Genomic DNA, 14,560 nt, shown 5'->3' on the forward strand with positions numbered 1-14,560 from the left:
CTGGTATGGTTTGAAATTTTGTATAAATGAAACAGGAGATTAGAGGTACTTGTCATGGTGCTTAAACTAGTTTAAATTTCCAGTCTAAAATTTCAACAATGAAAGCAGATATACTTCATACTATTATTTGAATTATACTAGGCAACAAGCCTTTTTTATTCATCAGGCTAAAGACTATTCTTTCTTACACTGTGTTAGGAAAATATTTATGAACTTTGATGATACATTAATGATTCTTTAAAATTAATATAGTGAGTAGAAGACAGGCGCGTGTTCATCTCCTAGTAGATGGGTGAGACGACCGCTTCGAGGTGGGTCACCCTGATCTCAGTGGTATGGTCCAGTATATTCAGACCATTGCCTCGAAGGAATCAATCATGTTCCAGGTATCAACAAGATGGAGGTTGCATCGTTTTTTGTACAAACTGTTAAATCTGCAGGTTGTTCTGTAAGCTGACAGTCGTATCACATCCAAATTCTGAGCACGCATTTCTACAAACAGCTGCCTCTTCTCTGCCATGGTTTTCGGTCCTGGAGGCGGCAGCCTCCACCAGTCCGGCCCCGGAGCGGCCCCCGTGCCTCCAGCCGCCTCTCAGCCCAGTACGAGCAGCGCCACAGGACAGCGCCGCTTGCGGAGTGCAGCTGGGCCATGGTTTATTGTTTCCTTCGCACTTTGCCACGTTAGCTCATTAATTCATGCATTCACTCAACTCTAATTTTCTAAGCACCTATTATGTACTTGGCTCTAATCAAGACTGGTGATATCATGGTAGATAAGACAGACAAGATTCCTGTCCTCATAGATCTTTCATTCTGGGAAGAGAGAGACCATAAACAAGGAATTATATGAGTAAAATGATGGAATGGAGTTCCGGAGGTAGGGCATAAGAAAAGGCAAAATTAGGATGTTCTGGGAAGACCCTTTTGACAAGTTAACATTTGCTATGACTGAACAAGTATGACTGAACCTCTTGGGTATTTGGTGGAAGGACAGCAAGGTAAAGACCCTTTGTCCAGGAATAATAAAAATACAAAATGACTGGAATATAGTAATAAGGGATAAATTGTATGAGGTAAAGATGGAGTAGAAAGCAGAAACTGGAGTATGTAGGGCTGGTATGACATGGTGAGGAATGTAAATTTATTACAGTTGCAAAGAAGTCACTGGGACAGAGTGAAGATGCAATCCGGTTTACTTTCAGAAAAGATCACCCTTCCTTAAGTTATACTGCATGTATATATGCACATATTTACCTTTTTTTGGTGTAATATTTTGCATGGTTGCTTTGACATTTCTTTTCTGATTACTTATGCCTGACGTTTGCAGCCTTAGTAAGTACTTGTACTGCTCCAATATAGGTGGGTTAATTTTCCTTTAGTTCCCTATCACTTTATCTGCTACTTGGTTATAGTTTAAGAATTTCAGATTGAAGAATGAGTTTTCTGTATACTATTCATGCTTTTTTTGTGAGGACAAAGAAGCCAGGAGAGGCAGAGAGCTGTGCTGGTTTCTCATAGACCTCTCCAGGTTTTATTGGAAGCACTGTACCTGATTCACTCTTTCCGGCAAAGGGTCATATACTTTTCCCATAAGAGGGACTCTTGGGCTTTGATGGGTTCCTTAAAGATTTAATTTTAATTATCTTCACTTAACCTGCGGCTGCTACCTTCTACTCAAACCACATCTTTCCCGCCTCTCTTCAGCAGCTTTTCCTTACTTTCCTCCAAGGCCACATGGGCAAGTACGAAAAACCAGTGGAGGAAGTCCTGCCTTTTGGGTCTTTTGGATACCTCTCAAACTGGGCGCTTACTCCCTCAGATGGTCTGATTTTTACTATTCTCTTTGGTCTCCCCTTCTACTTAATCCTAGTATGTCTGGATATACCGCTACAGGTATACACAATCTTACATTGGTTTCAAATGTACAACACAGTGGTTCAACAGTTACCCTTATTATTAAATCCTCACTCTCTAGTACAGTTACTATCTATTGATGTAGAAAGATGTTACAGAATCACTGACCATATTCTCCATGCTGTACTACTATCCCTGTGACCAACTTATATTGCAATTGACAATTATTGTGCCCCTTTATCCTCCTCTCCCTCCCCACACCTCTAACCATGCCTCTCTGATAACCATGAGTCACTTCTCTGCGTCTGTGAGTCTACTGCTATTTTGCTCCTTCTGTTTTGCTTTGTTTTTATACTCCACAAATAAGTGAAATCATATGGCATTTGTCTTTCTTCAGCTGGCTTGTTTCGCTGAGCATAATACCCTCTAGGTCCATCCACGTTGTCACAAATGGCAGGATTTCTTTCTTTTTTATGGCTGAATAATATTCCATTGCATGTATGTACCACTTCTTTATGTATTCATTAACTGATGAACGCTTTGGTTGCTTCCAAATCCTGGCTATTGTAAATAATGTGGTAATAGAACATTGGGGTGCATGTATCTTTTTGAATCAGAGATTTTGCTTTCTTCAGGTAAATTCCTAGAAGTGGGTTGTATGGTATTGCTCTTTTTAGTTTTTTGAGGAACCTTCATACTGCCTTCCACAGTGGCTGCCCTGGTTCACACACCCACCAACGGTGGGTGTAGTGGGGTTCCATTTTCTCAGCATCCTTGTCAATACTTGTTGTTTCTTGTCTTTTGGATAGTGGCCGTTCTGACTGGTGTCAGGTGATATCTCATTGTGGTTTTGATTTGAACTTCCCTGACGATTAGTGATATGAAGCATCTTTTTATATGCCTGTTGGCCACTTGTATTTCTTCTTTGGCAAATGTCTATTCAGATACTCTACCCACTTTTTAACTGGGTTATTTGTATTTTTTTGGTTCTGAGGCTTATGAGTTCTTTATATATTTGGGATGTTAGATCCTTATTGGGTATATCATTTGAATCAGGACACAAAGGACTTTTCTAGGCATGCTGTAATTCTGGTTATGGTAATAAATAGGTACTTTTAGCTAAATGAATGTCATTCACTCCATTCAAAAAAGATGATTAAAATTTCAGCTAAGAAAATTAACATTTACATTGGAATCCTTCCTCCATCCTTTTATGTTCTAACAGTTATTATTTCTAACCTTTGGCTTGCTTATCAAAGCCAGTAAATCATGACAAACCCACACTCTGAAAAATTTATATTTTGAAGAGCCACTGCTTGAGGAAGAAAATATTAATTTACGACAGGGTAAATATTTTCCTAGAAACATACACTTACTTCTGCTTTTTTACGAGCTTCCATAGCTTTCATAAGCATCATATGTTGTCTCCTTCTCTCTCGTTCCTATTGGATAAAATTAGGAAAATAACCATAGTTAATAGTTTGATTTTCAAGTGGAAAAACAAAAACAAAACAAAACAAAACTCAGTATAGCATGTTTAGCATTTATAGACAAGTCACAGTAAATACTAAATATAAGACAAGAATGGCCAGTCTGTGCATGTTTTAGTTCAGGTTTAGAAAGCAAATACAAGAACAATCAAAAGCAAAAAGGTAAAGCAATGAACATGGAGACAGTGTAAACAGAAGCGTACAGATTTACTTATGGTCAGTTGTGATGCTCCTTCAAAAGCTGGCAGAACAAAAAGCATAATGGTTGGCTGGAACAGGTCAGTTACCTTACATCTGCTATTGGAAAAACCACAAATATGTACTATAGCCAATTAAACTAAAGGTTGTATTGCTCTGAAATTTTTAGATCAGGCAGAAATTTAATATAATCACTTCCCTTCATGGTTTTAGAATTAGCTGTTTTTCAAGTACACTCTCATTTTATAAATGCAATAAGCCACCAACAAATTAGAAAGGTTTTTTTTTTAAAGCTTTTACACCAATTTAGTTAAACTAGCTGTGGTTCATATACCAATACCAATGAAAAGGGACACTCCTATTTACTGATGTCTGCCACTTGATGCACTATTTAAAGCCAAAAAAGCTGCACCATCGGCTATAAGGGCATTTAGAAGGCACAGTATGAAAATAAGATAAGCACCGGCACTAGCTTAGTTTGATAATCTCATTTCATTTCAAAATTTAAAAATCAAAGTTGTAGCATCTAATCAATTCTTTTTAGTACCCCCAAAGGGATATTTATAATATCACTTCTAAAATGTATCTATAAAACCAGAATCTCTTTCATATTCTCTCATCAGCCTAACTCAAAATTCCCATTGTATTCAATGGCAGTTTTGCATCAAGAAAGATGGGAGAATATGGGTCATAATTGTATCTAGTTGTACAGGAATCCAACTTTCATTTTGACATCAGTAACACAAATTTTCAGACAGCGGCCTTCAATAAGGCTTACACAATCCAATTAAAAATCTTGGGAACAGATCATACTTATAGACAGACAAGCAGATGTATGCAATGCACTGTGCTGTAAAGCCATGCAGCAGTATGTAATATGACAGCAGCCAGTGCTACACTTTATGCATTGCTATGACAACCATATCACAACCAAATCACAATGCGGTGTTAGATGTACAAAAATAAACATACCCATACCATATCTAGTCTATGCCTCTCCAACTCCTGGTAGAAAGAGTTGGCACAACATTATGAAACAGAAATCACAGAGTCATGAAACCAATTTTTAACCCCCCAAAAGACACCAATACCAAAGCAAGGCAATAACTGTAAGATGAAGGGAAAACTTAAGCGGGAATCATAATGGAAATTTTTAAGAAAATATTTTCAAGATTCTCCCCAAAATAAGATTTAAGAAAAATCATAAAATGTACATTTCAACAACTGTTTAACTTTATGTCTACAGACCTGATGCTTCAGAAGAACAGCTTGTTGTCTTCTCATTTCTTTTTCCTTAAAAATAAGAAACTTTTAATATATAATTTCAGAGAAGATTTAGAACATGTTACGAGTATTGCAAGTTCTTTTTCTGAGGTTTTATAGTTGTCCATTAGGTTGAACTATATAGAATTGCAAATCTGTAATCATTTTTTACTTATAAAATAGGCAATTTCATATGGTTCTACCTAACACATAACTGTATGACCATATCAAGGATCTTTATTCAGCAGCCATTTAAACTTAAAAATTCAAGGACCTAATGCCACATTTCAACAGCACATTTACTGAACCAACTAAGCTAGATGGTCAGAGCATATCAGATACAACTGGAACATGTATTTTTTTATTATTTTAATGCATGGCACAACCCTCAAATCTAGCTAACTCGAATTCTCTCCACTCTGAATATAAATTCCCCAATACACTCTATAATTAACAGCATCTATATCCTTTTTATACACTGTATGTGAATGAGAGTGACAAGAGATGATGGGTTCAGTCTGAGATTCTCACGCCTGCCTATGACTCAGCGGACCATTCCAGGGGGTGGGGCTTAATGCAAGCTAGTCTATGAATGCTAATAATTTAAGTATTTTTATAAAGGTAAAATCTGGATGAAATTATGATTAAGGGAAGTCATGAAAAAGGGTAAAAATCTAAAGAACAAAGTAAGAGAGTCTATATAGAAAAGGTAACAAACAGATCCCTGGCTTTAGAAAACAGAGTGTGGTAGCTATTTCGTGAACCAGTAGGATCACCTGGCTGCCTTCTTTCAGTAATTACTTGTGAGAAAAAGGGGAATGTAAGAGGTGGAATGCATGCATGCGTGTGTGCGTGTGTGTGTAGGGGAGCAGGAGAGTCCACCTCTCTGATGCTTCATGTCAGAAAAACAAAATGAAAAGACCCTCAAACAACACCTGAATAATTAATAATGGCTACTTTTATTATTGGTAAACAAGTGATAAAGTTAGGTTTTTGTTTCTGTAGGCTTCACTTTTTAATATTAAAGCAAAGAGAAAGTTATAATCTAAGGAAATAATCAGATTTTAGATGCGATCTGAAACATATAAACAACACAAAATAGCTTTGGGGAGATCATTCTCATCCAGCGAAACTATACATAGTATTACTCAACAGTTTGCATTTCTGAGTTGGTGTCTTCTACTTAAAGAGCTCAAGGCATCACATAAAACCCATATATAATGAAATAAGAAATACATACATACAATAAAAGCACACATTATATACATGTATCTGTGAACATTATTTCATATAGTCATTTTGAGGAGTTTTTTTTCCATATAATTGATACTAGTAAAACATCACATAGTTTATTTAAAAAAAATAAAAACTCTGATTCTCCTCTAAACTTACCTTTATTCGTTTCTCTGCCTCCAATAATTTGGCATTTGCAGCTTCTTCCTTCTTTTTCTTTTTAGCCTGTGCATGTAAAATAGGCCTCAAAGTCATGCAAAAGCACCACTACAACCTGAAAATAACTTCGACTTGAAAATGGAGCTCCATGCCTCGCAAGGCACAAAACAGTATGTAACATATATGTAGACAATTACAGATTTCCCCCCAGTTTGTTACATTTAACATACTAATTTCATTTCTAATGTATAGACTACCATTAAGATATACAAAAAAATTCTTAAATTCGTAAGAGTATCTCAGCTTTTCTTGTCTTCTTCAAACTCTGTGAAAAGTCTGAAATAATTGAGTGTTATTTTACCTTAAAATTTAATCACAGAAAAAATGATGTTATGGTATTTTTTTGCTTTTTTTCTCTGATTTTTGAAAGTAAAACTTGATCATTGTGAAAAATTTAGAAAACTGGATTTTAATGATAAATAAAAGTTAAAGGATAAATCAGTAATATTTAAAAATGCACATGTCTACTTTCTTTGAAATTTTTTTAATACTTGAAATTTGAGATAAATCCATTACTTAAATAACTCAAATGAAACATATTAAACCTGATTTAACCTAGTATGGTTAAATTCAAGTTTTTTTCTTAATAGAATGGAAACAACCTTTAATGAAGCACATTCTGAATATCAAGCTCATGCTATCAAATTTGAGCTTCATAATCTTAAAGTCATTAACTATCTAGTAGTTTCATAATTATCTAGTAGTAATTGTCAAAGTACTTTAAGACAGGGATATTTTCAATTTGGAGGGTTTTAAAATTAATTTGAAATGGGTAAGGGAATATGTGTATATATTTTTAGAAGGAAAAAACCTGTAATTGTGAAAACCTCAGCTAACTGCATTCCTCAGGGAATAAGCCGATTTTTATGGCAACAGTTTCCTGAACAGCTAAGGGTTTGGGTTATAATAATTTTGAACATTAAAAAGTTTATTTTGGACAAAAAGTATTTTGGATAATTTTGAGACATATGCCAGCTTAGACACAGTACACTTAACATAATTTGGCTTTTTCTTGAGGACTTTGAGCAATTATTCTTGACATCAGTTATTACACTACACAGTTTGATAAGAGAAATGCCTTTTGGCCATTAAGGTACTGAAAATTGCTTGCTTTTTAACTACAAGATTACAGACTGTTGCGAGGCTTTGCAGTTTCTGTTTATCCTGTTTTCCCTTCCTGTCTCTGGCTATTCCTTTTGCTGTTGCCAGTATGTCCTTGAGCCCTATTCCGTCAGCCCAGTTCTGTCAGAACTCAGAAAACAAAGCTGGTTAAACTGTTTCCACATTTAACATTTACTTTAACTTTTGTCATGTTTTATTTCTAAAAGAAAAGCAGGTATCTGACTATAAGACTTAATGAATTTTTGAAAAGTAAAGAACATGAGTTTTAGCATATGATCTTTATGAGAACTGTATTTGGCTATGGCGAGGTTTCCCCTTTCTTTTTTTTACTTTATTTCCTGGATTTTTCCTATTAGGATTAGATAAACTTGCTGAGTAAGGTTCAGAGAGGACCTTACTCTACGCATTATGTTTACAGATAATTTGTGATGGACATGTTAATTTGTATGAGTGAGAGAACATACTGATAAAATTTTCATTTTTCAGACTTTAAAATACATGACTATATTACTTTAATCATACCAAATTTAAGAATTCTACCTCTAGAATTTGCTGGGCTCGAAGTTCTTTTTCCATTCTGATTTGTTGTATTCTCTTAATTTTTTCCTGTAGGAAAAATTATGATAATTTAAGATAATAAACTAAATACATAGGTGGAAGGTATTTAAATGGAATCAAATAATTAAAGATATAAGTACAGATTTACCAAAGGCTGCCCATGCCAGATATAAATTTCAATTATTTAGTTTAACATTATATATATGTCACTTGTCTTGTCTTAAATTGGTAAGACTTTATAAAATGTCTCAAAACAATTTTAAAATACAAATGCTAAGTAAGTTATTATACTACACAGTTTGATAAGAGAAATGCCTTATTTCTAAATAAGTATATAGAAACAACATAAACCAAGCTGATTAAACTCAAGTCTTTATAAGTATTTGCAAGTACAAGTAATACTCATTTGGAAATAAATATCGGACAGAAGAGTAGGAAAAAATAGTGTATCAGGAATCAGGACACCTAAGGCTAGTCCTGAGTCACTGTCACTCATTGCATGAACTTGAACAAACAGTAACTACTCTTGCATAAAATAGGGAGATACTTGGTCTTTTTCTCACTGTGTCACAATTAAATTAAAAATGCTTAAAAAAGTGCACAGTACATCACAATTGTACAAAGTATTAACCATTTCCATAACATGATAAATAACATTACTTTCAATAACTACAGTAAGCCAAATACAGAAATAACTTGTAATAATTTATAAGTGGTGCTCACATTATCTAAATGTAATATACTAGTTATTGTTTGAATTTAGCAATCTAAATTTTGATAAGAACTTTACATTTTCATTAAAATATTCATTGCATATGCTATAAGCACATTGTTAACAATTTTACATTCATAAATCCCTTTGAAAGTCCCAAATTGGCACTGAGGATACAGTTTTAAAAAAATACACCTAAGTTGTCCTACTTGTAAATTGCAGCTATCCTAGGATTTTCAGAGCCAACAGATTTTATGCTACTGTATATTACCATACCCACCCCTACGTCCAGATGCTAGTTGTACCTTTTGAAGCTATACTTTAATACATTTTTATTTCTTTTTTTGCATTGATGTTATTGATTCCCTGCAGGGATCCACTGCAGTATAATGAGATTTCTGGAATTTCTGTTCTGATTTTAGAAGACTGATCACATTCTATGATTTTGCTGATGGTGATCCTAGGTTTTGAATATTATAGCTAGTCAAAATTAAAATTCCAGTGTATCTTTTATTTCCAAGTCTTAGAGAAGGTTGCACTTGATCCATATTTGAAGTATTTATTTAAATTAGAACTTGAGACCTAAAGTATACTCTGAATTTAATCTTTACTCAAGTCAACAGAAGTCATTCATTATTCTCTTAAGCACAGAAATAGGTATAGAATCTTGGGCTTAACTCACCCAGTGTAGAGCTTTGTTTTAGTCTAAGTGATTTATATAGATGTACATATATTTAGTAGTGCTTTCATTAGCAAGAGCAGAGATAAACATTATTTATAAATTATTACAATACGTGTTCACCTTATAATACTGAGTATCCATCCAATGAACTGGGCATTTTATATAAAATTGCTTATTGATCATAAAATAATAACAACACAGAAGTTGAAATTATCTGCTTTTCACCTAAGAGAAAATTGAAGCTCCTAGAGAATAAATATTTTGCCTATAGTCAAACAGTGAATGCAGAGCCCTGGTCAGTTTCCAAAGCCTCTGCTCCTGCTTCATAATAATGCCTCTGTATACTTCCGGAAAACTGCCTTGAGGACTGTCGGATGGTATTTTTGGCCTACTAGGTGGAAAAAATAATCTCGAGGATGAGAAACACATGGTATTATTTTAATTATTTTATTCTAGATCTACTGCAAACTTTAAAATAGGCTCTATGTAACTGGCTGTGGACTAAAAACCTATGCACGACTTTAATTTACTTTGCTGGCAATAAGGAGTAAGAAAGATATTAATCTAAGACTAGTCTCAGGTAAGTGTGTTGATGAATGTCTGATATCAGTTCACTTGTACTACTGTTTCTGGAACCTTGGAACATCATTTTTTTTTATGAGTAGCACACTATGTAGGCTTAGGTTGTAGCCCTTCAAGACTTTAGGATCACAAAGCTGAATTTAAAATGCTATTGGGATACAATGGGCCTCAAGCCATTAGGAAATAGGAAACTATTAAAAACTATAACAGAAACAACAGTATTTCAGCTTAAAATGAACTTATTTTTACATATACTGTAGTAGGCAGTAAATATTACAGTATTTTAATAAATATTCATCACACTACATTTTTTAAAGTCAACCTTACAGTGTCTTTAGCAGTTACAATTAACAAACTAAGGAAAGAATTCAAGTTTACATTAAATTACAGTAAAAGAGTATACCAAACATTCTGATGTTTTATATCTATCTTTTAAAAAGCATTTGCTTTGTGCCAGTCACTGTGGTAGGCATTTTACATTCATTCAATTTTCATAAAATACAATTATTTTTCTTTTACAGTGGAGGAAATCGAGGCTGAGAGGTTAACTAATTCATCTAAGGTCATAAATTATTAAGTAGGAGAGCCCATATTTAACTCTACAAATGACCTACATGCATGACTACAAATTCTAAATTCTCTATCTCAATTCTGTATCAACTCTCTCTAATCACACCGCTTTAGTCAATATTGAAAGTATTTAAATATATGTATTCATTACATTATTTAGAGATAACCACATCAAAAACAAACCAAGCCATTATTTAGCAGCTGTCTATATAACAATTGACTCAGAAATAACTACTTGCCGTTTAAAAATTTTAAAAGAATAGTACTTCCCCCCATTTCCTTTCTGCTTTAATAGTTAGATGAGTATGTGGAGATAGGAGAGTAGTTTACACATGCCCATCTTAAAGGAAGTTGAGTATATGCTGCCATGTAGGCTTTATCTGTAAGAGTTAAAAAATTATTTCATCTACTTATATTTAATTTTAAAAACTACACAGAGGAGAGCATTGTAGATATAAGATAGAACACTGGATATGCTAAAATAATGCTTTCTCGTTTTTTTGCAATAATAATTTTTAAGCATTTAGAAGCAATCTGAGCAAATCTTCAAAGTTGTTCAAGATGTTAATTTATCTTCAAAGTCTATCAGGAAATTAAAAGTACTTACATAATTGTATTGTTTGGTATCATTTCTTTAGAGACTTGGTTTAAAATTGAGGTGAATTTTAACTAAAGGAAGATGATAACTCTCTAAATAAGATACATAGCAAATATGAAATACAGTTATTTCAGAAATCAAAATGAGAAGAATGCACATATACACATAAGTAAATAGATCCCCAAAGTAACACCGATGTTATAAAACCAGTTCCAGGGCATGAACATACCTGTTGTTTCATAATCTTTATCTGCTCTTTTTGCTTTCGCTTCTCCTCAGCAGCCATTATTGCTGTGATGAAAAGCCAAAACACAGGGATTGTCAGAAAAGGAACGAAGAAGAGAAGCCGCCTGTGAACTCCCCAGTACTCACTCTTCAAGTTCATGTTTTCGTTTTACTCACTCACCTTGTTGTTTTTTAGCTTCTTTGGCAACCCGAGCCTGTTCCTGCTTTTGGAGTTTTCTCAAAAGCTTTATTTGTGCTGCTTGTCGGGCTATTTCTGAAAACACAAAATTTCAAGGACTAGGATTAACAACTTTACCTAACTGCTAACCTAAAAACAATTAACTATGTGAATGGCATCATAATAAAGGACATACTTTTTAAGAAAATTGTTTAAAGTTAGATACCAAGTAGGAAAATGGTGTGGCAGAAAATACCATGCTTACTTCCTTTAGAAATTGTCCAACTTTCTCATCAAATACAGCCCCATATTCAGAAGTACACAAAAATGATGCTTCTCTTAATCCTCATCACAGAAGCTAATTTAAGTACATTTTTTTCACATTTCACATAATCCCTGTTTAGTAGGAAAGTAGCTGCTAATATGTAAAAAGAATGATTTAGCTTCAGTCTTAAAAATAGCAATATAATAAAGCAAAAGAACTCAAAACAGAATACAAAGCCCCTCCCAAACATAGTATTTCAATTAGCTATAAAAATGGTAAAGTTTCTGAATCCAGTGATACTTTCATTTATGAAACAGAGGGACTAAATCTAAATAAAAATAATACAGAATATCAGTGAGGTTTAAAGACAATCTAGTTCTCATTATTTTTAAGGACAATGTATGAAACTGGGGGAGGTCTACAGAATTAGTGGCCCCAATTCTTTATTCCTCCCTCTATCCATGTTACTTGCAATGTAACTTTGCAATTCTTTTCATCAAGAAATGAAATTTATTTTCTTGTCTCTTGATACTAACTTCTCACATGTGATCTTTGGCCAACAGGATGTTAGCAGTTGTGACTGCAAGTGTAAGTTTGAGAGTGTACTCTGTACTTGTGCAGGTGTGCAGTTTCACTCTTCTGTCTTGACCTTTATTATCAGGACATGTTAAGGCTACGCTGCCAGAGGCTGGAACACAGGGAGTCAGCTGACTCCACACTCGTGAACAAGGCCAGGCAAGATCAGTAGAGCTGCCTACCTTACCTCCAGCTGACCCTATCAGCCTAACCAATTACCACGTGGTGGTGTTCACCACTGAGGTTTTGTGGGTGCTTGTTTCCCAGCATTACTGTGGCAATAGGTGACCGATACAGAAAGCTTGTAATGTCGTGCTTTCTTTTCCTGGAAAACAACTATAAAAGTGTTGTATCACAATATCACTTATAAAATCACTCTAGAATACCTAACATTAGATATTGGTTTAAATTTTGTAGCAGATGAAGAGTTTTAAGAAACCTATCTATTACATTCATTAGTAATGAATATACTTGGCTAAAACCTGAATCACTTGAACTCTACTAATAATTTCCACCATTTATTGAACTGCCATATTAAATTTACATGATCTTATTTAATCTTCATAACAACCAAATAGGATATGCAACACTACACCCCAGTTACGAATGAAATAACTAAGGCTCATAGAGGTTAAATTGCAGAGCCAAGGTATAAACCCAGGTCTTTCTGACTCCAGGTCTATATGCTACTAGTCCTGAAAACCTCTAAGAAAATTTAAATGCCTTGAGATTTTAAAAAAGACTTAACCATATGTTCTGTGACAGCTGAGAAACTCTGTAATATATATGGTATGTATTTGTGTGTGACTATATCAGCAATTTCAAGCTCTACACAAGTGCACAGTAACTTTTATTTTTAAATCCTTGGGACAGAAAAACACTAAAAAGTTCAACTAGTTATCTTTTCACTCTAGCAAGGAAGACATAATTTTGGTAAGTCATTAAAAATTTATATAGCTTAAATTTTGTATTATGAGCAGTTAAAGAAGATGCGAAAAATAGGTTAAAAAAATCAGGCACCCCATGGAGGAAGTACGAGAAGTTCAGAGGCACAGAAACTTCACCCAGGCTGAGGAATAAGCTACTACCAACATCTCATTTATTTGGTTTATGATTGTTGAATATATTATCTGTTATAACTAAATTTTGATATATTAACTTGACAAGTATCCTTTATGGTTTACAAAATCATTTGCTCAAATATCAGAAAGAAAAGTTTATTTTTGAAATAAAGTTTTTAAACATGTTTAAAACCAGAATATATCTAACAATTGGTAGCACTTTTCTTTTGCAGTGGTGTATTTTAAAATAATGAATCATTGTACAGCAATGGCATTTCAGACTCTATGATAAATAAAATTGACTGGTAAATTATTAGACAAATTAGAGCATTTGAGATATTAACAGCATTGGCCAATCAACAAGCAAGTTTGTTTATATAGTTTTAAAGTCTTTCTTATATTTAAATGGTCAGATTCTTATCTATATTCTCTGAGAAGATTGAGAGCTATCATTTCACATTCAAAATTCACATTTATTTTATTGTAAACCTTCCTTTAAATTAAGTCCAGTTTTACAAGCCTAGTTGAGTCCAACTAGGATAACAGAATATGACAGAAACTTCCAGAATCTCCTCTGACAACACCCCAAACTTTTAATGTAGAAGTCTTTTAGAATAAAAGGGGTGATCAGGTGACTCATTTCTACTTTTTCCTTCCCAAGAAAGAACATGCATATTATACCAAATATACTTATACAAATATTAAGAATAATTATTTACTTATATTAACTATTTAATATTTATATACATGTTGAGAAAAAACATGTATATAGTAAGGTCAAAGGTAACATAATTTACAAAATGCAATATAATACAAGGGAGAGCTATGTGATAGAATACAAACCAATTTGAAATCTGAAAGGGTAGAAAACACTGGGCAAAAGTTGAGTAATTATCTTCTATTTTGTTAAAATAAAATTTAGTTAAGTTTGCAAATATAAAGTTGCCATTTTGAATACTAAGTATGAATGGTACTTGTGATAGACAAGCAAAACAGGCATGAATATCCCATGCTTTGTTTATCAGTTAATTACAAGCTTTCCTATTTTATGTAAAAAATGCACACTTCCCACTATTATACATTTTTCAGAAGAGTCAGTGTTTTATTGACAATACTAATTTAAAAAACTCATCATGTATGTCTGTATGTTTACATATTAACATTTTTTAAACCT

The 14,560-nt window shown here is 33.6% G+C and overlaps 1 protein-coding gene across 18 annotated transcripts in view; it reads right to left on the reverse strand.

The window, feature by feature from the left end:
* The window catches only part of BAZ2B (bromodomain adjacent to zinc finger domain 2B), a 153,230-nt gene that overhangs the window by 43,075 nt on the left and 95,595 nt on the right, over positions 1 to 14,560 (reverse strand). For 9 of the 18 annotated variants that reach the window (XM_073241524.1, XM_073241520.1, XM_073241517.1 and 6 more), the window contains 7 exons: positions 11,488 to 11,580; positions 11,311 to 11,372; positions 7,920 to 7,985; positions 6,198 to 6,263; positions 4,791 to 4,835; positions 4,515 to 4,547; positions 3,231 to 3,296 (listed from right to left, as the gene is read on the reverse strand). In XM_073241524.1, the coding sequence (XP_073097625.1) occupies positions 3,231 to 3,296; positions 4,515 to 4,547; positions 4,791 to 4,835; positions 6,198 to 6,263; positions 7,920 to 7,985; positions 11,311 to 11,372; positions 11,488 to 11,580 (431 nt within the window). The remainder of the gene's footprint in view (positions 1 to 3,230; positions 3,297 to 4,514; positions 4,548 to 4,790; positions 4,836 to 6,197; positions 6,264 to 7,919; positions 7,986 to 11,310; positions 11,373 to 11,487; positions 11,581 to 14,560) is intronic. The other 9 variants (XM_073241527.1, XM_073241533.1, XM_073241522.1 and 6 more) reach the window with 2 other exon arrangements.

Source organism: Manis javanica, chromosome 7 (assembly GCF_040802235.1).
Source record: "Manis javanica isolate MJ-LG chromosome 7, MJ_LKY, whole genome shotgun sequence".
NCBI lineage: Eukaryota > Metazoa > Chordata > Mammalia > Pholidota > Manidae > Manis > Manis javanica.